We start from the raw sequence: 25,731 nt of genomic DNA, 5'->3' as shown, positions 1-25,731 counted from the left end.
CTTTTGTGGATGAGACTGACATAAAATAGAAATAACAAAGATTCTTCTTACCTGACAAACTAATATTCACTTCATCTGTTGGTGGAGTGTTATGGCACAGTGGTAGAATGTGTTCTAAAAACTACCCTGTTAAGTTTCTAGATCAGGTCTTGTGAATTATATAACCTTCTGTTCACTCACAGTAGTAATACCAATGTACTGTGGGCTGACAACTTTTAATGGGTGGGATTCATGTAAAAACATTAATCTGTACAGTAGGATGGGAAGCAAATTGTGTGGCATATGTTAGTTTCTACAGTGGTGATAGTAGATGATTTGTATGCTGCTAATTTATTTATTTATTATGTTTAAACTCCAGTACTTGAAAGATTAAACATATGTGGAGGCTTAATGGAGTAAAAACGGTATTAGGAAGGGATTAAAAACACAAAGGCAATTCAAAATGGAGTGAATTTATGGCTAAAAGACTAGGATCCTTAGGTGGGATACCCTCTGTGGGCACCTGCAGAAGGACTTGGTTATAATCTGGGATCTTTGAGGATTAATATGTTAATTATTTTGAGAAGTTTTACTCATTCATCTTTCTTCAGACTAGGCTGTTTTTTGAGGTGCAGCAGATTCTAAAAAGTCTTTCACTTTTAAACTGGCTGCAATGGAGCATGCTAGGTTTTCCCAGTTGATTCTGTGTGTAGTATGTGGACTGTTACTAATGGTAATCTTTCACGGTATAACAGGAAATTCACCCTCCCCCACCGAATAATGTACCATTATGAAACCCATAACCAATAGAGCCTACAATTTTTGTTCCAATGCGTCCTCTTTGCTGAGTGCTTCCTCAGCATTGCTTAGCCATTAGATATGCCACACCTTCCTATCTAATGACTACAGTTCCTATAGAATAACTATACAGTTCCTATATATGACCTTCTCTTTAGAAAGGATCTTAGTAATGCTATCATCATGTTGGAGGCTTAATGGATTTTTTACAACACTCAAAGGATTAAAACAGAATTTAATACTTCCTATATTTCGTCTCAGTCACTGAGACATCTTCAGGGATTACAAAAAAACTAATGTAACATAAACACAAATAGCAAACAATACTAAGCACAACCACGGGAGTGACACTAAAGTCCTAACTAGGTGGAGCACCCTCTAAGGGCAGTTGTAGATGGCCTGGAATGTAGAGTGAGACCTCTGGTGATAAGTGTTTCCCAAATCTTAGGAAGCTTAATGCAACCGTATTTATTAAGATTGGGTTGATTTCTGAGAACTGCTGCTGATTCTAAGAATAGTCTCTCTTTTCTGAATTTGCTGTGGTGGAGCATGGTGGTTTTTTTCCATGAGATCCTATGGGTTGTATCCAAGACATGGTCAGCAAGGCCTGACTGACCATAGTCATGGTTGCTTGTGTTCCTCCAGGCGGATGGTTACTGATCTTCCTGTCTGTCTGTCCAAAGTATGCCAGCTTACAGGAACAGAGTACTTTATAAACTCCAGGCACTGAGAGAGGATTGAACTGATCTTTTGTAGACTGGATAAGGGTAGCAAGTTTGCGGTGGGGCTTTAATTTACAACCGCGGTGGGGCTTAAATGCTGTGGATTGTACTTGTTTGTAATCTTGGCTATTTTTTCGGGTGTGCCACTGATGTAGGGTATGGTGATGGTATTTCTAAACTCTTTCTAACAAGAATACTGGGGAATGGGGGAAAACCTGATTTTTTTTGATATTGTGATCGCTGTAGCTATTGGAGAGGAAAGTGTTGTGTATGTGGTCAAGTTCAGTTGTAAGGGCAGTTCCACTGGAACAAAGATTGTAGGCTCTCTTGGTAAGAGTTTTAATAATGCTATATTGTTGAGTGGGATGGCGGTGGGAGAGTTTGTGAATGTATCTGCCTGTGTGCGTGAGTTTTCTATATATAGTGAAGGAAAGTGTACCATTAGGAAAGCGTGTAACTAAGGTGTCTAGGAAGGTAAACAATTGTTCTTTTCCTTTTCCATCATAAACTGGATTCTTGGATGTAGAGGTTGTTTGAGAGGGGCTGAGTTTTTCAATATAAAAATTGGCAAGAGGGGTGAGGGGGGGGGACCCATGGCAGTTCCCTCTATCTGCTTGTAGATTTTGTTCTTCAAAGAAAAATCTACAAACAGAATTGATGGCAAAGGAAAAGAGATCTAAGATGTCAGAAGGAAAAACGTTTTCTAAGAGTGTTAAGTTATCAATTAAGGGGATATTGGTAAGCAGTGAGGAGATATGAAAACTTACCAATATCTCTGTGTTATTTAAGGTTAAATTTTCTATGAGGGTTTTAAAATGGGTAGAGTCTTTTACATAGAATGTGGAAAGTCCAGTGAGGGGAGGGGTGCCACTAACACATCTACCTATAGTAGATGCATTAGTGGCATCTACTATAGGTCTTAGTGGGGAATTGGGTTTGTGGATTTTTGGTAAACCGTATATTTGTGGGAGGGGGAGGAACAGAAAGACTTGAGTTTTTTCGTGATGTCCAGCGGCCAGGACAATACTTTTTTTTAAAGTAAGTTTTTAATTTTTTAACTTGTGTTTTTGTGGGGATATTGTGTTTACCAGTATCTCCTTAATCGATACCTTAACAATCTTAGAAAACGTTTTTCCTTCTGGCATCTTAGATCTCTTTTCCTTTGCCATCAATCCTGGTTATTTTTCTTGGAAGAACAAAATCTACAAGCAGACAGAGGGAACCACCATGGCCCCCCCCCCTCTCTCATCCCTTCTTGTCAATTTTTATATGGAAGATTTTGAAAAACGAGCCATAGACTCAGCCCCTCTCAAACCTTCTATCTGACTAAGATATGTTGATGATGTGTTCTCTATTTGGCCTCATGACCCAGACACATTAGATTCCTTCCTCAGTCACCTCAACAGCCTACATCCAAGAATCCAGTTTACGATGGAAAGGGAAAAGAACAATTGTTTACCCTTCCTAGACACCTTAGTTACATGCCTTCCTAACGATACACTTTCCTTCACCATATATAGAAAACCCACACACACAGGCAGATACATTCACAAACTCTCCCACCACCACCCCGCTCAACAATATGGCATTATTAAAACTCTTACCAAGAGAGCCCACAATCTTTGTTCCAGTAGAACCACCCTTACAACTGAACTTGACCACATACACAGAACTTTCCTCTCCAATGGCTCCAGCGAACACAGTATCAAAAAAAAAAATCAGTTCCTCCCCCATTCCCTGGTCTTCTTGTCAGAAAGAGTTTAGAAATGCCATTACCATACCCTACATCTGTGGCACATACAAAAAAATAGCCAAAATTTTAAACAAGTACAACCTACACACAGCATTTAAGCCCCACTGCAAACTTGCTACCCTTATCCGTTCTGCAAAAGATCAGCTCCCTCCTCTCTCAGTGCCTGAAGTTTATAAAGTACCCTGTTAGTACTTTATAAACTCTTTATAGTACTTTTTAGTACCTCTAAGCTGGCGTACTTTGGACAGACAGGAAGATCAGCAACCGTCTGCCTGGAGGAACACAAGTCATACATCTGCAACCACGACTATGGTCAGTCAAGCCTTGCTGACCATGTCTTGGATATAACCCATAGGATCTCATGGAAAAAAACCACATGCTCCACCACAGCAAATTCAAAAAAGAGAGACTATTCTTAGAATCAGCAGAAGCTCTCAGAAATCAACCAAATCTTAATAAATACAGTTGCATTAAGCTTCCTAAGATTTGGGAAACACTTATCACCAGAGGTCCCACCCTATATTCCAGGCCATCTACAACCACCCTTAGAGGGCACTCCACCTAGTTAGGACTTGAATGTCACCTATGTGGTTGTACTTAGTATTGTTTGTTATTGTGTTTATACATGTTACATTAGATTTTTTTGTAATCCCTGAAGATGTCTCAGTGACTGAGATGAAATATAGGAAGTATTAAATTATGTTTTAATCCTTTCTGAGTGTTGTAAAAAAATCCATTAAGCCTCCAACATGATGTCTTCACAGCACTTAAGCCTCTACACACAGATTCTAATGCTATCATCATTCCTTATGTCCAAGGCACATCTGAAAAAAATAGCTAGCTATTATTAGTTTCTTTTACCATTATAAATTGTATTCTTGGATGCTGACTATTGAGGTGATGAAGGAAAAGGTCTAATGTGTCTAGGCCATGAGGCCATATGGAGAACACATCTTGGCTTGATATGGGGCTTAGTCAAGCATTTGCTTTTCCAAGTTTTCCATGAGGGCAGGGAGGGAAGGATCCTCTATAACAGTATCCCCTATCTGTAAATTTTGTTCTTCCAAGAGAAATAGCTACAATGGATGATAAAAGAAAAATGATCTTAGATATCAGGAGAAAAAATATTTTTTTTGAGGTATGAAGGTGTCATTATTATTATTATTATTACTGGCAACTCCAAGGAGTCGACAGACTCATCGAGGGAGACCCTAATATCATGTCAAGAACAACTATTCCACATTCACACAGTATCTATCATACCTTGCCTTGAACTCCTTCACAGTCATGGCACACACAACAGACTCTGGCAGATTATTCCACTCATTCACTACTCTCCAAGTAAAAAAACCTAGCTCTAACACCCTTGCTTACCACACTCTTGTCCAGCTTCCATGTATGGCCCCCTAGTCCTCCCACCACCAGTCTATTCAAGGGGAATATTTAACGATATTCCCCTTGAATGATTTTGTCAGAGCTCACCGGTATAATCCCTCTAAGCCTACTATAAACAGAAGAACCTAAAAAATACATCTGCTATCATGATTATTGTCAATCTGGTCTTGGCAGACTATGCTTTAGATACCACACACAGAATCAACTCAAAAAATCAACAATGCTCCATCACAGTAAGTTTAAAAATGAAAGACCTTTTTTAGAATCTGTTGCTTCCTCAAAAACCAGCCTAATCTGAATAAATATTGGTGATTACTTCCTAAAATATGGGTAACATTAATCCTCAATGATTCCAGATTACAACCAAGGCTTCCAGCAGGCACCCACAGAAAGTGCTCTGCCTAGATAGAGTTGTACTCTTTTGTCCACATATTTCACTTCAAAAATGTATTGCGTTTGTGTGTCATAAGTTTATATTGTATTCCCTGAAGATGTCCTCTGAAAGAGATGAAATATTGGAAGAATTTAAGTGTTTTCCTTCCCAGTGCTGTTTTTCCTCCATTAAGCCTCCAACATGAGTTCCTCCCAGCATTTAAACCTTGATACATGGAGATTAAACATCAACCTTTCCTTCTCAAACATGCAAATCAATCTTAAAATACCTTTTCATAGTGTATTGCTTATTTAGTACAGTGGGAATCTAGTAATTCATAGAATTCATACCATTTCCATTCTAGACAGAATAATGTCTATTGATAGAAGATGAAAATAATGAGTAACTATGTGCATTAAAAAAGAGTAAGCCATGCCTTCAAAAAGTTGAGTGATTCATTTAATCTAAGATGAGATATCTGATCTTTTGTGAGGAAATGGATAAGATTATAGATAAAAATAGTTTTAACTAAATTTAACTAAAACCTGGTTTTAGTTAAATTTTGAAGTTGATTACATTAGTTTTCTAGTTTAGCTTGGTGAATGGAGCAACTCATCATCAAAACTGGAGAAAAAAGATTAGCAAAAGACCACTGCATTCACTTCTGAATGGCAGGAGAAGAAAACTGCCTACCCATTTTTTTTTTTTTTTTATAATTTATTTATTTTGATGTCACCCCTACCCACAGAAAGGATGATAGCATATTAATAGTGATATTATGGGTAGCTTAAGGAGATAATCCAGAAACCATTCTCCAGAGATCAAATGTAGAACCATTATGCATATTATTAGTGTGATGGCAACATACTAGATGAAAAAATCATATACTATAGTAATTTTCATAAACAACCATGCCATTGTGGGATTTCAATGCACAGCCTGTTGGTTAGAAAGTATTTTCACTATCCACTTACCCAGCCAGGCTTGGAAAAAGTTTGTCAAATAGAAACAGTATTGCATTAATTGATAACTGGCAGTTTAAAAAAAAAATGTTTTACTTGAAAACAATTAGATTTTTTGTTTTAATCCTTCCAAGCATATGAAGCAAATAAAAGTTTGAAATGGAGTAACATTATAATTAGCCTACTTGTTTATTGAGGCATTGATGGTCTCACATGAGATGGTTTTGGTATCCCCTAATTTACAGCATATCCCTTTGAAATGTATATTGTAAAGCATTATGGGAAGAGTCACTTACCCAGACTGGTTTCAGTCTTCATTGAGGTCTCATCAGTGGGGATACTGAGAGCTGTATCAATGTAGAAGTCAAATTTTTCATCTACAAGTAGCAAAATGGTGTATCAGCATATTATTAAAATACTGTGGAACCTGGATTTGATGCATCCTGAAAAGAAATAACTATTAAGTGTGGTGATAGTTTTTATTTATTTTATTATTTTAGTATTTTTTAATGTATTTCCTTCATAAATTTCAGAAAACATTGTGTATATCTTGAAAGAATATTTCAGTTTAATTTGGCCAAAAATTACTGACATCAATGAAACTAGGTTGACAGAATCAATCTTCTGTCAACCAAGATTAGAGGATGGAAGAAGGGATATAACTGATAATAGCTGAAGAACTGCAAGTTAAAGATTGAGGGGTGTGGAGTTCATTTGGGTATCCCTAGTGTGAAATAATGGTAAATTGGATAAATTGTTGGTTGCTGAACCAGATAGTAGATGTGAATGCTATGCATTAGAGTTAGCACAATGAGTGCAGGCTTAGTAGTTATTAAGGGAACTTTAACTATAGAGACCTGGATTGGAAAGGAGGAGAAATGGGCACATATTAGAATGGAAATTGAATTTATGAAGTTATTGATGGATAATCACTTGAAATAGCAAGTGCTAGAGGTGGCACAGAGTGCGAGAATATACCAGATCATGTAATAGCATCAGATGTAATCATTAACCAGCCACTCTGTCTCCTCTGATCAGGGAAAGTGATCGTGTGGTCTTTTCCTGGGAGATTGCCAAACCTGTGGAATTCATGATTTAGAAGGTTGTATATGTGAAGTTGTAGAGCCAGTGATTATGACAAGGCAGTTTGGGAATGTCAGTAGTGCATGAAAAGTGATCAGGGAGGAAATCATAAGCACTATCAGGCTGCATACCCAAGATCAGAATGTCTGGAATGGTGGTTAAGGCATTTGAATGGTTAAAGATAATTCGAAATGTGATGTATGATGCTCTATGAGGGAAGCACAGCTTTCTGAATGGTAGCTCCTGTCTTAAGAATTTACTCATGTTTTATAATAGTGATATCTGAGTGTGATAAAGTAGATAGCTACAGCATGATACTGTTGGACTTTCATAGCAGTTGACAGAATACTGTATAGAAATCTGTTACATGAGTTGGAGCAAATGGAATGGTATGAAGATGGTGGCACAGGTAGGAGGGCGACTGGCAGACAGGTAACAGAATAGTATGTTGTGGAATGGAATCCATGCACTTAACATGAAGTCATTAGCTTCTATACACAAGTAGCCTACTAATGAAGAAACTTCATATGCAAATTTTGTTTGCTTACGCTTGGATAAAGGAATAAACAAGAATATAATTTCTTGCCTTTTTAAATTTAATTTATAAACAAGTGAAAAAAACTTTCTGCAATTAGCTCTAATCCAGAGCATTTTAATAATAAGGTGGTAAACCTTTTTCACTAGTTATATATCCCATATACATTTTGCATTATTTCAACTTTGGTATCTCTTCTGGGTAGTGGTCCTTTCCTATAATGCATAGTATTATACACATCTGAAAGGATGTGTGTTTTGCATTATGGGATACTAAAGCGATTATTGTGAAGTCATTAGCCTCTATATATAGAAGTAGCCTAGTCGTGAAGAAACTTCACACGTTAATTCACTTGGCTAATTTATAACCAAGTAAAAAAACTTTTTGCAGAATTGAGTGGCTAAATCATGTTTGGAGAACAAATGACCAGTTGAACAAGTACTTACAAATAAAATTGACAAGAATAGACCACAGGAAGACCCCAAACACAATGGATGAATGTGGTAATAAAAGACATAAACAACTGGACTTTACACCAGATGCAACTTGGGACAGAGACAGATGTAGAAACCTGTTGAAAAAGAAGACGTTAATCACCAGGAAGAGATTTAGCTTTACGTGCTTTTGTATCCAGTTATTTAATAAGTACATAAGAACAAAAATGACTGGTTTGTGCAACAAGGGAAAGACTTTTTTCTCAGAAGATTACAAATGATGCAGCAGCATTGTAGCAAGTGTATAACACTTTGTTGGGAATATGTAGAATAATGTGTAAGTTAAATGATTCTACCTCAATTCCTTCATGGTGATCATCACAACTATTCAGCACACCCTTGTATGTTATTTATTATTATGGTGTTTTGTTATTTGCCTGCATTCCATGATTATTGCTGATTCTCAAATTAGTGAATCATTTTTTCATTTCTTGAGCTTCTTTTTTCAAGATATAGACTAAAAGCCTGTTTCAGCATCTTAAGGACTCATCCTATTTTTTCATTCTCTTCCTATATCCCTTTAGGTTTATAATTTATTACTTCCTTTGGTAGCCTTCCCTTTTCCATTTGTTGTATACATTCTCTCCAATTCTTTTTGTGTTCTTTTATTTCATTTTGCATTCTATTCATTCTTGTACCCTTGAACTGCTCTAAGAAATTTCATTTCAGCTGCTTGGATAGAGATAAGAAAAGATGAAAATAGAATACAACTCTCTGAACCAGATAATATTGTTGGTATTGCAGTGACTTTATAAAATTTTCATTGTTTCCTTTCTTGTTTTGCCTTTTGTTCATCTTATAGTACCATACATTGTTTGAAAATGGTGTAATTTATTATCTATGAATACATTATTATCTATATCAAAATGGATATAGAAAATGTGTTACTTGTTTAGTTGTCAATTACTATTTAGTTTGTATGGAATATTTACTCCAGAATGCCATAGTTTTAGTTTTCTTTAATGAAATTTATAAATTGTATTTGCTAGTTTGTTGTTTTTTCTTATAATTGGTAAACTAATCTCTGAAGATCCTCTTCTAATTTTTGTATAATTGCTTGATTAAATGCAAAAAGCATTATATTTACTGTTGTATGCTGATTGATGTTTTTTTTATTATTATTATTATTATTATTACAGGCGACTCCAAGGAGTCCTTAGACTCTCATCAAGGGAGGCCCTAAACATCATGTCTATCACAACTATTCGACATTCACACAGTATCTATCATACTTTGCCTTGAACTCATTCACTGTCATGGCACCCACAACAGACTGGCAGCTTATTCCACTCATTCACCACTCTAAAAGTAAAAGTTCTCAAAAATATCCTCTGAATTAATCCTATAGAAACCCTTCAGCAATTTGAATGTCTCAATCATATCTCCCTTTTTCTGCCTATCAACCAATTTCTGCAACCCACAAATCTTCAACCTGTTTTCATAAGGGTCATTCCATAGACCTGCTATAGACCAGGGGGGGCTTGCCCCCCCCTCCCTGGGTGCGCCACTGGGACTTGTTTGTTCTATCCCAAAGTACATCATGACCGAAGAAGTTGTGTGAAATGCCAATCCCGCTTTATGTTCTCTCTTATTTTGTACGTCCTTTTGATGTTCGCTCATACGGATTTCGCTATTTATAACTACATGCGCGATACGGGCAGACGCAAATTTAACGAAGATAAAATTTGATTTTTAAGTCGCGCGTTGAAAAATATATGAAAAGATAAAGTTACAATTTGTAGACCGTCTTATATCGAAACCGTTGTATAAGTACCACGTTCAACAAAGGTTACTACAATTTGTAAACCGCGTTGTATAAGTACCGCATCATACGAGGGTTACCTGTATTGTTAGATTGTTCTTTTCAAAATTTATCGCAGTTGCTATTTATAGTCTGTCATTATGGCTACACCACAGCTTGCTCATTTATTTTGTGAGTTTTTTGCAAGCAAAGAAGCCAAATTGCAATGCTCCATTAAAGGACTTTCAAAAGTCTTTGTTTTCACTATCTGGTGCCGATACTTTCCCTCGTTTTCCTGATCGTTGCTCGTTTCTGTTTGTTTTTTGTCTTCTCAATTCTTCCTGGCTGCTCTGTTTCCCCCCCAAGCAATTTTTCTTCATTCTCCTTCCTTCATGCTAGAGAAAACGAGCTAGCCGACGGTCACAATTCGAATCAGCAGAAGGGTGTACACTTCAATTTAAATCACCTTTCTTGCGTACTAGCGTTACGTGGGCAGGATAGAACTCATAGGGTGACACGTACGATTTACAGGAAACCGAAACATGACATTTTGCTGGAAGAACTCGAGGTGTCACCGGTTGGATTTTTCGCCGTCTCTGCCTGCGGCACGCATTACTCCGGATTCTGTACGTGCGAGATCACGGAAGAAGTCCTTGTTGACATGTGCCATTGATATATGTAACGCTTCCCCCGCTATTGTTCAAAATTGTTTCTAAAGCATGACAGCCGTTTTTCCATGCGATCAGCCCCAAAACCTAGGTGGCAACATTCATCGTCAGTAAATGTCAGCTATTCTAAATGGCCTTTTGTTTACAGCTATGCTTCAAAAGTTTTTGCCGTACTACCAATCTTAATTTTAAGCCATTGGTCAAAAAGAGAAACACTTGAGCATGATCCACCACTTTTTAATGTGTGCTTTTCTTTGTAGAAACTGTAGTTGATCACTCATTTTTATGACGTGAAACGAGATCATGGATGGGCTTTTTGCTGAATTAGCAAATGTTACATTTTCACCTGTTTCTAGATTGATCATACAAATTCTTGGAATGTTATTGGCGGCTATTTCTCTAAATTACAGTTATCGAATCGAATGTTTGCCGTAAAGCGTTGGAAGAGGACTCTAAGCAGAAATTCTTCAAATGTTTCACATAATCCATATATATGTTATGCGCCAAGTGACTAATAGGTCATTATTCATAATACCTGGCCATTATGAATAATAACTAAAACGGCCGCGCAGCCTGATAAATATTGATCAATTTATTAAATTGACTAGACATTGTGAATAAAGCTACATTCTCTTTGGGCAATTTGCTTTTTTTTTAAAAAAAATGCACCTTTTTCATTAAGAATTTGATAAGACACGAATAAAGCTACATTCCCTTTGCGCAATTAGATTTAAAAAAAAAAAAAAAAAACTAACTAACCTTGTCTGAATTACGATCTCCCTTGTAATATATTTATATTTCGTACTTAATTCTTTTCCCATGCGGTTTCTGCTGCCATGGCCAATAGCGATATGGGCATCGTTGCCATGTGATGCTTATATGTTATGGGCCAAATCACTTTGGTTTTGAACTCTTTCACGTTTTCTATCATTGTCAAATATGCTGATTTTGTAAAAATTTGAGTGACCTCTCTCCTTCCCCAAACCCTACCGCTACTGCCAAAAATGTATCATTATCATCACTTTGCTCGACCAGATGATAGCAGTATTCATATTAACCCGTCAATGTGATAAATTATGATAAACAACGTGAAATTTATTACAGTGCCTGATTTTATCTGTTATTATTCATAATGCCCGTATTAATCATTTAGTCCATCGGTTCCCAACCAGTGGTACACGTATCCCCGGGGGTATGTGCTAGGCCTTTCAGGGATACATGAAAAAATAATCAGTAATGGCGGAAAAACGGATTTAAGATCTTTGTTGACAACCATCACCAACCAACTTCTCATCCACTTCTTTGTTCCAAAGGATACTTCTGTCCCACTGTGGAGTGAGTTTTCTCTATTACAAATTCCTGAATACAAACCTTCAACTCTTCAAGAAACACACTGACAGATTCCTTTATTCTAATCACTCGCTTACATACGGCACTGTCCGATTATAAGTTTTGAGACCTCTCGTCCGTAGGGTTGATAGTAAAATGAAATTTAAAATATCATTGAAGAAATATATGTTATGGACTAAATCAGTGGTTCCCAACCTTTTTCCACTTGTGTACCCCTTTTAAACCCATTTCTATAAATTGTACCCCTTGTTTTTAAAATAGATGTTTTTAAATACTGGCACTTTTGTATGGCCTGTGTTCCAAAGGTGGGCAAGATTAGTGAGGAAATCTACTGTAGAACGAGAATGGCGGAATCCATATTGATAATCACTAACAAATGGATCTCTAGGCAGTGAAAAGCTGGTTGTTGACAACCATCACTTTGAAGAGTACTCAGGTGAAGGCAGTGAGACGATAGTTCGTTGGCTGCTTTTTATCTCCCTCTTTAGGAACTGGCTGGATAAAAGCTTGCTTTCGTGCTGTTGGATAGATGCCAGATGAGTATGACTGCTTGTAAAAACAATGCAGAGCGAGTATTCTGAAACACAAGCTCTTAGTAAAATTCGAGGACTGATTATCAAGGCTGTTATTATTTTTATGTTGGAGGGAAAATCACAGGAAGCATATTGAAAATGGTCTGTGGAATAAGTAGGAGGGGGGATTTGCCTTTGGTGCTCTAAAGTTGGAGAAGACTAATGCCAAGAGGTAGAAATAGTGGGACAGAAGTTTTCTGTCTTAACAAATAACAGAAGTAGCGGTAGCCATTTGAGGAAAAGGCAAGAATCAGGTCATTTGACCCTTAAAGTCTGCTTTAGATATATTGATCATTTGCGTAGTTGTTACGTGCTGGAGTGTATGTTGCATTTTTATATTTAACTGCTTAAGCACATTTGTTGGAAAACCAAAGCTTGGATAAGGGTTGGATATTTTGATTAGGAAGGGGGATAAAGACACTCAGCAGCAAGAATAATTTCAGTTGTTGAATCAGTAATGCTTTTTAGAAAAAGAAACATGGACAGGTTGTGGTCAGAGTAGTAAAGCAGGTAGTAACGGCATCGGTGTGTTTGGTAAGAAAAGGTCCAGTGTTGAGAGATGATGATTGTTCTACAGTTCTGGAAGGTATGTTAACAATTAGATCATTAATGATAGCAACAGAAGGGGAGCCTGGCAGAATTGTCGAAATGTTCAAGGAAGACTATCGCATTGCTACGATGATCGGATTGTATGAAGTCAACTTTTAGAGGCAGATGATCAAAAAAATTAGCGTGATGCCATCTTGCCGTAGGCATCATGCATGATGTAGTGTGCCGACCCGGTTCGCCGAGTGGTTAGCGTATCCGCTCTCCAGCCAACAGGCTGCAGGTTCGCCGCCAAGGGCATAGATGTTTGTGATTTTCCTACGAACCAGTTACCATATGCAGTGCTGGGATCTGTGTCCTGGCTCAGTATGACCTTTGATGTCTTCGCGTCATAAAAAAAAATAAATAAATAAAAAATGATGTAGTGTGTGGAGAGTTTTGGTGAGCAGTTGTAGAAGAATGTATTTGAAGTTCAGTATAAGTAACAGGCCCGCGCAGTTATCCTATGGTTGTGCGCTTCGCAACCATATGCATGAGGAAGGAGTGTCCTAGGTTCGATTCCCGTCGACAACGTGAGGAGCTCAAAGATCTTCCTCAGCTATAGCCAAGTTAGCCGGTCTTAGACGTGGACAACAGGGTTCCCCCCCCCCCCTCCGTTTATCTGGGATTTTTCATTCCTCAAGCGGGCAAACCGACCCCGTGATCATACAGGACACAGCCATAGGATATAGTGAGGCAATGGGAAACCACCTTGATCATAGTCATTTCCCTAGATCAGGGGTCGCCAAACTTCTTTGACCGTCGATCCCTTCAATAGTAAAATAGAGGGGGTCGATGTTTTATCGACCCCCTCTATTTTACTATTACGTAATTATAATAGGACAAGCGAAAAAGACGCTTATGTGAGTTTTTAGATTGTTTATTTTATAGTTAGTGTTTATTGTATGTATTATATAGTATTATATTACTACTACTACTATTAATATCACTAGTAATATCACTGGTATTACTAGTGATATTAATAAACTACTGGTATTACTACCAGCCCTTCTCAATTCTTCAACATAGAGAAGTTTAGTTCGTGAATGAATAACGATTGAATTATAATATCTATGTTGATGAATTTTAGAACATTAACGCTCACTTGTATGTCGTGCGCAAAAATGAGACTGGGATCGAATACGTATAAGTAAATAAGCAACCGCGCACGTGTTGCCATCTCGCTCCCGCCGCGCTGGCCGGGCGTGAACCACGACATCCGTTTATTGGTAAATACGTCATTTTGGCCTACTTTATTGTCCATAATTATTTTCATGACTTTGCCTACATCTTACAGGTCCTATTCATGTCACTGTTCCCACGATTCACTCTTTATTGCGTTGTCATTCAGGATGGAGGTAATCCAAGTTAACCGAATTAAATATTACCCGTACAATGATGTCTTATATTTTTCTATCGACCCCTAACAATGTTATATCGACCACTGCCCTAGATGGTGGCGTATATAGCTGTCCCTAAAAAGCCAAAAGGCTATAAGCACAACAACATAAATAACAGATCGGGTTTGGATTTCTGAATTGGTGGACATCGTAAAGGCTGCGATTTAAAAAAAAAAAAAAAAAAAAAAAAAAAAGAATGTTTTGTTTTATTTTGACATTTTTATTGGTTGCTTTTTTGCGAAAGATTTTTTTAAATTCTCCCAACACTTTCATATTGGAGTGTTGGGGGAATTTATATAATAGGAGATATAGTGGTGAAACTAATGGACACTGTAGTTAGTGCGTCCTGATTTACGAGATTTCGAAATAACGTTCATATAAGTAATAGTAATGAATAAATCTCATTAGACGATTAAAAAAATGTTCTGTATGTTAACTCAAGATGGGTTAACATACTCAAGAAATCAAAAGAATTGCAAAGAGATATTTTTCTAGTAGATAATCACCCGCAATATGCTGTATTAATAAAAAAAATATTTTTGATTAATTCAGCTTCGTTTAGAAAAACGATCCGCAGATACTAGAGTAAGCAATTCCCCCCCCCCACACACACACAAAACTAATTAGTGAAAATTGAAGTTGTGAAAATATACGATTCTGGTCTGGTTAGAGCACAGCTATGACTAAGTGTGTTCGTAACCATCGTGAGAGCACGAGTTGTGAAATTCGCAAAGTACGTAATCCCAGATTTGAAAAACTGTTTCGTTGATTGGATAATCGGTCTTAATTAATGCGAATCTCTTTATGCACGCATTAGATGTACTGTAACACCAAATTGCATGCATAAATGCTTGTCTTTGGTGGCCAAGTCGCTATCTTTTTTTTTTTACTTATCCTGAGTAATAATGGCTGATTCACTTTTGTAAATGTACTGGTACCTGTCATTTTCGGAATCTCTCTTCAACACCATAAAATTTGGATGGTACTAACACTCACCCAGTATAAATATCATTGCAACCTTATTTTAGTTTGGCCATTACCGCTTTACCCAAATTCTTTAGATCTATCTATTTTTTAGGAAGCGCAACTCATAGTAAGCTAATTTGTCTCGTGCGGAGGTAGCAAGAGTTTCATGTGAACCTCCTTAGATCAGTCGGTTTCAACGAAGCCCGTTGGTTGGAAATACTTTTATTCGAATCCCGTCTAGGACGCGAAGAAAAGAACCTCGTTATCAGGGCTTTTCCATTGAAAGTGAGTTAGCCTGGTTGGCCGTGTGAATGGCGTACCTACTCTCCAGTCAACATTCCGTGAGTTCGAATCACACCGAGGTTAAAGATGTTTGGGAATAAGTTTATAATCCTTTGTGCTGGGATCGATATGTATATATCCATCGCGAATTATTAGTCTTTGAAAAACATCCATGTAATTCAAGTTATTTATTTGTAAGTGGAGGTTTCTGTGGGTACCCCTGAAGATGTAAGTCAAACGACTTGCATCTTCAGGGGTAAAAGATAACTTAAAGTTAAAAAGAGAAATTATTAGTAATAGTTCATGCTATACAGTTGCAGCCGTCTGACTATTCATAAAATTAAAAATCAGAATGCAGATTCAAAGCAGTGCTGAATTTAAACAATGTTGGATGATGACACGTTCTGTTGTTCACGTTCATAATGTCCGAGGTCTGACTAAGGTATATTTTTTATCAAAGCTGACCAAACTTGGTGGAGAATTAATCCTTGATTTTTATTGCATTGTGTTGGTATTTTAAGCATGTTTGCAGCTCTTTAAATTTCCTTATGTAACAGTTTTTTTCCTATGTACGACATGTTTGTTTTCTGCCAGAGTACATTGTGGCCGGTGGAAGTGGTATGGAAAGCTAGACCTGATTTCTGCTCTCTTCTGTTTTGCACATCCTTTTGGTGTTCGTTCATGCGAATTTCTCCCAGACCTTCCTGTCTGTCCTACGTAGCAGATGCCACAAGAAAAATAAATTTTGTAAACACCTGGTTTTTTTAAAGGATGATAAGGAGGTTTCGGGGAATGTAGAAATCTCGAATTTTTTTCCAGAGGCAGAAAGGCTGCTTTGATGTTATATATGTTAAGTAATTTAGCCATCTTGTCTGTAACATTTTTGATATATGGAAGCGTGATAGCGTTTTTGAAATCTTGTTTCTGAGAGATGCTTGTAAGAGGTGTGTGGAGGATTTTTTTGATAGTCTTCGTTTCATAACCATTCTTTTGAAAGATCTGTGTTATATATTCTAATTCTTCATTTCTCTGTTTTTCTGTGCTGGAAATGTTATACGCTCTGTCCCTTAGGGTTTTTATTAGACCTATTTTTTGCGAAGGGTGGTGGTGTGAGGCCGCATTAAGAAATCTTCCTGCGTTGGTGGGGTTTCTATATATTGAGAAAGTTTATCCTTTTCATTGACTTCTAATAGAATGTCTAGAAAAGGCAGTTTCCTAAGTTCTTGTTCTAAAGTAAATTTTATTATTATGCCAATTATTTAGGTAATCTTTGAAAGCAATGAGTTCATCTGTTGTTCCTGGCCATATGATGAATATATGGTCTACATAGCGTAGCTATATTTTTGGTTTTTTATGATAATTGTTTAAAGCATTATTTTCAAAGTTTTCCATAAATAGCTTAATCCGGAGAGAGGGAAGAGCCCATAGCCAAGCCTTCTTTTAGTTCCCAAAATTTGTCTTGATACATGAAAAAAAATATTATTTATACAATGTTTATAAAGTTCTACGATGTCCGAAGGAAAATGGTCTTCCAGGAGATTCACAGTTTCGTTTCTTGGAACATTTGTAAATAGGCTGATAACATCCAAACTTGCTAAGATGTCTGAAGGTCCAATATAAATATCTTTTACTTTTTGAATAAAATGTGTACTGTTTAAAGCTGATATACCTTAGTCAGACCTCGGACATTATGAACGTGACGTCATCCAGCATTGTTTAAATTCAGCACTGCTTTGAATCTGCATTCTGATTTTTAATTTTATGATAGTCAGACCGCTACAACTGTATAGCATGAACTATTATAATTTCTCTTTTCTTTGTGTTTTAAACTTTAAGTTACCTTTTACCCCTGAAGATGTAAGTCAAACGACTTACGAAACTTGTCGGGTCTTTTATTAATTCATTGTGTTTTATATGGCTTATTAAAAAAAAATGTGGTCCAATTACCGGAATATACCATGTGAAGTTATTTATTGCCTCAGCAGCTCATAGACTTCATTTGAATCTCATACTATTTGTCGTGTCTCTATAGCAACTCTCGCTTCTGGGATTTTAGGTGTATCCATGCTGAATTTGCGTTTTTGCTTTCAGTCTGTAGTAATCGGAATATTTTCTTACCACATGCTCATATTTGTGCGTTGAAGTCCTTAACAGGACAACATACATAAATCCTCTAAAAGAAATTAAATAGGAAATTACAGATAGGCCTTAGGCCTTGTAGTTATCTTACAGAAGTAAAGACAAAATTCGTAGATTTTAGTGGGGGGGGGGGATAAAAAAAGTAAAATTTACATTTTATTACATTTTAATCCCGTTTATGGCTGTCACTGGTTTCGCTGATTGAAAACAGTGTAGAAATTGATATTAATAGACAAATAGGGCATCTAATTAATTTAGACGAAGTATTTTTTTTTTTTTTTTTGTTAAAATGAGAGCGAAATATTTAAATTTACAATGTCACTACTGAAGCGCACATCATTGAGAGAAAGAGATTCAGTTATTTAAAAGTTTTGAGAAAGCTATGAAAGGGTCAATAAATCTTGCAGAACCTTTTCCCGTCTTTTTTTTTTTTTTAAGACGAAATTAACTATTTTAAATTAGATGCTGTTGTCAAATGTTTTAATGCTATTGATATCGTGGAGGGGCTGAACACATGCTAAACGGAATCATTCGGGAATGATCATTTCTGAATTTGGGTAAGCAGTTTCATAAAACATAAAAATGCGATTGGTAAAACAGCCAAAGGCCTTCCCTGCTGATTATCCTATTTTGTTAATTTTGAAGAGTCAGATAGGACGTCATGTTGTCGCTACTCCATTTCCAGTCAACAACAAATGTGGAATATTTGTAACCATTGCATTCGAATGTTGCTGGATAGAATAAGAAGCGAAACTGTATTGAGTTAGCCTAAGTGGACCTTGCGATGTGCACAAATTCTTTAGGAAATGTTAAGAGTTCTTCCTGGCCTTTAGCGCTGTATTTGCCAGATCACGTGCATTACTTTCTTTTCTAGTGACAGCACCACCACCCATCCAGAGATAAATCTTAATTAACAGCTGATCGGCTACATCGCATTTTGACGTCTTGAAACAATCAAGTTGATTCCGATTGGTCGCCGTAGTCGCCAGCATAATCCGAATACTTGTCAGATAGTCCCTTTAGCTTGCTAATGGAGATATCGCTCTTCTGTTTTCCGCACGAAAAGCCGTCGATTGCTGAGCCCCAACAGAAGAAATGGTTGGTTTTATCCTTTCCTGCTAAGCGTGTTGTTGTTTGTGATAAAAGGGCCTAAAAGGATTACGAAAGTAAGGGGGGGGGGGAGATCATCGTCACCTGATTGAAGTCTACAACTGTGTGTTGCGAGAAAGAGAAAGGGGGTTAAAAAAAAAAAGCGAAGCCAATTACGAAGACAGAATTCTATCTGGCGACATGCTTCCGCCTAGTACACAAAAATAGCGTATATTTATTTAAAGACAGTTATTGACTTTAAAACACGTACACGTAAAAATAGTTTTAATGATAATAAATATTATTAAAAAATATATTTCGGTGAATCATGACTAGTACAAAAGGTAGAAGCGATTCACGGCAATTCATCGCCGAAACAAACAAAAAAAAAAAACTATAGTCAATGCCCTCTTTATTCCTTATGCATTTTATTATCCTTACGTATATTACCATTTTTTTTAAATTAAACACTTGGCTTGCAAGTAATTTTTTGTATGAAAAACATGCCTTCTTACTGTTTATTACTTGTGACTTTATTTTATATTATTACGATTACGTGACACCTCCAAGGACTCATAGTCTGTGTGACTGAGTCCTTGAACCATAAATTTTGCTGTGACTATAAGTTTTATTTTATTTTTATTTATTTATTTATTTATTTATTTTGTGTGTGTGTGCACGTGTATGCATCCTTATAAGTACGTTTTTTTTTTAATCATCTTATGTATACTATTAAAATTTTAATTTATTTCTAAGAGGTTTAAACAACCATGAAAATGTATATCAATATTAGTACTTCAATACAATTATTTTTTATGATTATTTTCTTAATATTTTGCTTAAAATACACTAATATATTTAGTCTCTCCGTCGCATTTACGCAAGAAACGTGCTAAAAGGTTAAAAAAAAAAATGATGTCATCATTTACAACAGCTGTTTGTAAATTTAGGGACATTTCGCACATCTGTTATTTATGATATTTGGCAAAAATGCGGTACGAAATTTGTACAGCTCACTGGGAGGTATATATATATATATATATATACAGGGTGTTCGGGATAAATTTGACAGTTTCGTAAGGAAAAAGAAAATCTTCTTTGTATCTATTAAATTTAATGAATTGACAAAAAAACATTACAGGCAGAGTTAATTACAATACTATCAACAAGATTTACTCAAAATAACCACCATTAGCATCGATCACAGCTTCAATTCTGCTTCGGAACCTCGAACAAGCTGATGCTACAGTCTCCCTGGGAAGGGCCGCAAAAACTGTTTTAATTTTATCCATTAACTGGGCTTTTGTATTACTGGAAGTGCGATTGGTGTCTTTTTCAACTGCGCCCCATACAAAATAATCCATGGGGTTAAGGTCTGGGGAGTTTGGAGGCCAAACATTTGGACTGGTGAAGTCGTAGAAATTTTCAGACAACCATTTTTGACTTTTCCCAGAGGTGTGGCAAGGGGCCGAATCCTGCTGCCATACATACGGCCTACCATTGGCTACCCTTGTTATCCAGGGCTTGACTACAGTTAGCAACTCCACGAACAAAGCCCGAATTCCAATGCCAGGGTTCTTCAACACCTGTTCCTGCAGATTTGCGAGGAATTCTGCTGTACGAACGCAATCAGATCGTCTGCTAGGGATCTTTCTTCTTGCTACATCCTCGTAGTCACCATTGCAAGTCTCTAGTTCATGCCTGATTGTGTTTACTGTATTCAGGGAGCATTGGGCAGCAGTCGTAATATCCTTATTTTGATGGCGGGCACGAATCATCATGATACAAGTTATTCTCTTCCATGATTCAGGTGGGTTCCAGCTATCCATCCTTTCTGACATCTTGTATATGAATGAAGAAGGGTCCAAACTTTTAAATGAAGAGAAGTGTGTGTTAATACATGTAACTTACGGAAAAATATAATTAATTATAAATATGTCAAATTTATCCCGAACACCCTGTATATATATATATATATATATATATATATATATATAGACAAATAGCATTGATCATACCAGGAATGTGCAGTGAATTTCACATTCGTATGTGAAATCATTTTCCCATATGATATAAAAGTTCGGGAAACTATTTTTAAGAACTGTAATAATGTTTTTTTCATAGCGTTATCAATAAAACTCTGCATAATGCAAAAATAAAGTATATTAATGAATATTCTTTATTGAAGTTTATTTTATTAATTCTGAATTTTGTTTTTTTAACCACAAAGCTTTTCGAGATTAGTTGAGCTATATCAAAGAAATTTCACATTCACGGAACATCGTAAGTGTCGAGCAAAGAAATAACGAGTACACTCACGTTTTCTCGTGATTTTTTTTTTTTTTTTTTTTTTTTCCCCCAGTGCTGGAAACATCTGCACTCGAGAAATTTACGAAAGTTAATATATTAATGTCAAAGAGGAGACGTGTCATGTTTTTGAAACAGATACCGAGGTTTTAAAAGTGCTAATAAAAATATAAATACGTTATTCTAGATGTTAATATTTAGCTATAATAAGTTTAATCTTTGAATGCACGTGTAGTAGTTTATCTATAAAACTCGAGCTTGATATTTTAAACAAAAATCATTTTAAGTTGCCTCGGTCTCAATGAATTTATCCAGAATACCTCAAAGATTCTTGTGCCTTTATCTGTCGCCTAACCCTTTTGCAAAATTTCAAAAAAAATTGTTGTTATCCATCATCTAACCTGCCAGTTTGGATGACACCTGAGGGCATAATAGAAATTCTACCATTGTAAAATATATATATATTTTTTTCTTTCAAAATATGTTACGCGGTATGTGAATAGAAAAGCAAAAGAAGTGCTGTGAAGAAATACCTTTATTCTTACCATATTTCGTTCTTGATCCTTGTAGAAATATAGTGCTTGTTCCGTTCTTGGTTATATTCCATTCTTCGCTATAGATTTTTCTGATTTGTATGATTTAGCGTATCGAAATTGATTAACTTGTTAAATATTATTAATGGGTATTTCTGCTCATTTACGATCCCATTAAAGCACCCCAATTGTGTCCACGGTTTAGATAACAGTGCATACAAAGACGTCTGGTTTGCAAGCTTGAAGTGGATATCTTAAAGGTGTAACGTTAAGAAGTAGAATTTCCTGTCCCCCCCCCCCCCCACCACCACCACCCGACGAGTGTTGAACTGCACACAAGCTTCTGGTTTGTTCCTACGTTATAAGAAACTCGGAACATCCGAAGGAAAAATACATTCAAATAACTTGAAGCTGATTAATGAGAAGGCAACAGACATATTTGTTTCTCACGTTTGCGACAGACTTTGGATTCTTATGCTCGCTGCACAAACATGCATTAGCTTGCTGCATGCTATTAATGGATCTTTCGGCTGTTTGTAATATCATGAAAGACACGTCCACGTCTCTTCGTCTACAATCGATACGAAGACACTCTGCATAAGATGTCTTTCATAAGCAAATCTGTGTATTACATAAAAGGAAGTTATGTCAGTATGCTCCTAATGATATTTCTCAGTATTGATGTTTTCGAGAAGCAGTAAGAAATTGCATCACTTGAGTCAAGTGGTATCATTTAATTAGACGAATATTTGAGATGTACGTATACAAGAGAAAGAAAAGGGGGAAATAAATATTACGCTGTTATTTCACTTCACTGGTGAAGACTTAAGTACTTGTCTCGTTGAGACCCAGGGAACATTTTTTTTAAGAGTTGAAGATAAGTTAACGAATCTCAGACAAAGGGGCAGATTTTTACCCCCTCCTAGAAACTCCAATTTTTACTTCTGCAAGACAGAACGGAGAAACCAATCTCGAAACACCCAATTAATAGAAATTCTTTCACATGTCCTGTTCTTAACTACCCCTAATTCAGTGTTAATTCCAAATAGCCAAGTGCAACAGAAAAGGTTAGGACGGAACTCAGGCACTGATGAATAATGCACCTTTCTGCTTATTATGGAATTAAAAATAAATGAATAAAAATATAATAAAATTCAAAGTGGTGAACTGGAATTTTCTGTCTGCCCCGGACGTTAAAAAAGATTTTAATATATATCTGACCCACACTTGCGAGACCTATAGCATATCAGTGTCATGTGTGGGTAAGAAGAAAGGATGAATCTGATTTTTGGGAAGAAGAAAAAAACAAAACAAAAAACAGCTGAGGATTGTATTCTTTAGGTGCTAATTAGCAGCAGCCTGCTATAATGTGGATATCGAATAACAGAAAAATTGGTAGATATGTACAAGAAACTCACATGCAAATACAATATTTTTAAGCAAAAAAAATATTCTGAAAGATGTGTGTTTCACTTATGGATTGCTTTTCCTTGTTTCAAGTATACATGTCTATTACATTAACAATGTAGATTTGAAATAGTATTTGGAGGTTTTGAGTGAACAGAAGCTCTTTCGCAATTATGTGTACGATTATCATAGTCTATCATTCATCATTCTATGATAAAATAAAAAACAAACAAACTTAGTTCTCGTTTGGAAAGTTGATTAAAGACAGGCCTTAACCTCTACTCTAGCCAAGATACGTGCTTGCAACTCTGTCTTGGTACGCAACGTGATACTTATGATAATGATGGTACTGCTTAGTACGTCTGTGTCGGCTTACAGACACGATAGGGCACACACTACCACCACGCACGGTTCGTTAAAATAGACATAAAGTAACAGACCGAACAGGACTCCATGTTGGGGTAACTACTTAGTATTTAACTGCTTCGTCGTAGACTATCTCAGTACGCTTTACAAGGCCACAGATTGTTCCACGACGTCATTATCCAGTCGCCGTAAAACCTCGTAGGTTTAAAAGCTGCCATCCGCTCCCTGTAATTTTATCACCACTTATAAAGGAGAAACTTGCGTCTTATTTTTTATGTCGACAAGTAGTAAAATTAACTATATATGGAGACGACTGTATAATTTTAGTCGGCTCTTGCTTGTTCGGTAGGCTTTGTTAGCGTCATTTTGTTTCTCGAGCGCTTTTTTACCTACCCATGCTTCAACTTTATTACATTTTTACTGTGATATAAGGTTTGTAAAATATAAAAAGATTTTTTATTTTTTGTAGGAAAGGAAGTACAACTTCATTTTGTTCAAACAAAGTTTCTGTAAAAGAACGTCACATTTCTATTTTTTTTAACGACTTAAAAAGTTTTTTTTTTTCTCTCACAATTTTTTCTTTCTATTTTTTATCCTTTTTTTGCATAAAGGTTTTAGTGGGTGTTGGAATCTTCGTGTTATGTACAGCTGTCTATGAAACAGTGGAGTATACCTGTCTTTACGAAAACAAGCGAAAGTTAGCAAGCGTTGTGGAAAGCGAAGAATTGACTTGTACAAGTATTGGGACAGATTGTGCTCAAGGTGAAGAATCCCAGCGACTACTTGAACACACTGAAACCACTGCAATGTAACATGGGAGAATGTCTCCATCCAGTGCCTTACTCTTTTCCACCGACGGACGACTTGATTTGTTGTACCCAGAATACTAATTATGGTCACACGATGTAATTAAAATGATTCAACACTTGTCTCTTGTTAATTCTTATTTATAATCCGTTCCTAACTCTTAAGATGACAAATTATGCATTTGCTTATGTATAGATGGTCCAAAAATTGGAATCAGTGTTAAGAATATCGTTAATTCATATTAAAAGAAAACATTGAAGGGTTAAATAAAAAATACTGATCTACGAGGCTATAGATTCATCACTTACTGAGTTTGAGAGAGAGAGAGAAAATGGCCTGACTTAAAAAGATCAAAATTTACTTTTACTGCCAGTAAGTTCAAATTTTGTTGTTTCCCAAGTATGCTTCTTCGTGTAAATTGATTCTTAAACGTGATATTCACTCTTTGTTGATTGAAAATATTAATTAGTTCTTTGCTTAAAGATTTATCCTTATCCGCTGTGCTTTTTGTACTGATTTTAAAATTAAATTAAACTTGCCAAAGAAATGTGTGGTCTAAGAAATGCGATTAGTGTCGAGGCACTCAAGAGCCTGCGGGTTCGAATCCCACTTTGGTTATGATGGTTTATTTAAATGTCTTTAGGTGAGAAATGAATTTCATTGCCTGGTATAAGAGCACTGCCCCACTTATTGGAAGCTTGAAGTTGTTTGTGAAAAGGTTCGATCTTTGGTCTCTTATCTACTGTATTACAATGTTTCCAGATGATGTAAGATAATAAACAAAAATATTTAAAAAAAAAAACATATCCATCCACGGTACTTATGTACTCATTTATGTTATTCGTGGGTTGAAGTTAAATAATCAAAATTAAAAGCCAAACATCCTCTTTGGTTTGTTAATAATTACAAAAGAGACTTGCTCTCAGATTATATATATAAAATCTGAGTGTCCTTCTAACATGTAATTTTACGAATTACATGTTGAAAAGACTTATCAAGATGCTATTATGCTATAACATACTATTGAATAGGCAGCCCACTTTTGCGTGTATGTGTGAGAGATAATATCCCACTCACGAAAAGTAAAGAGCACATTAGTACTGTGAGTAGGCTAATACACCTATAGTTAAATAATTCAAAAAGCTTGCTCTAGAAACAGAAGCATCTAGGCCTGCAGTAAGAATCGAACCCCCAGTAATTATTCATTGGAAAGTGGAAGCGCTATCCACTCGACTGACTATGCTGGCAAACTTAATGCAAGCCCCATATAAGCGACAGCTTCCATCATAATAGTAGTGACTCTCCTTATTCGTTCATGCCAAAAGGCTAATACACACATATACAAATCAGCTTTCTTACTGAAGGTAAACAAAAGGAAATATCATTTTTGTTTCATGGAATAATTTATTATGATAGTAATTGAAC

General features: G+C 36.2%; 1 protein-coding gene across 3 annotated transcripts in view; it reads left to right on the top strand.

Moving 5' to 3' along the window:
* LOC150093908 (proprotein convertase subtilisin/kexin type 7-like) overlaps window positions 1–24,428 on the top strand; it is a 261,148-nt gene extending 236,720 nt beyond the window's left edge. For 2 of the 3 annotated variants that reach the window (XM_090412667.1, XM_090412668.1), the window contains exon 17: window positions 24,111–24,428. In XM_090412667.1, coding sequence (XP_090268793.1) covers window positions 24,111–24,311 — 201 coding nt within the window. In that variant the 3' untranslated portion in view covers window positions 24,312–24,428. The remainder of the gene's footprint in view (window positions 1–24,110) is intronic. The other variant, XR_016550296.1, reaches the window with a different exon arrangement.
* Window positions 24,429–25,731: the final 1,303 nt, after the last annotated feature.

Source organism: Typopeltis vanoorti, chromosome 23 (genome assembly GCF_054136105.1).
Source record: "Typopeltis vanoorti isolate ZY-2024b chromosome 23, IOZ_Tvanoo_1.0, whole genome shotgun sequence".
Classification (NCBI taxonomy): domain Eukaryota; kingdom Metazoa; phylum Arthropoda; class Arachnida; order Uropygi; family Thelyphonidae; genus Typopeltis; species Typopeltis vanoorti.
This window is presented reverse-complemented; position numbering and strand designations above follow the sequence as displayed.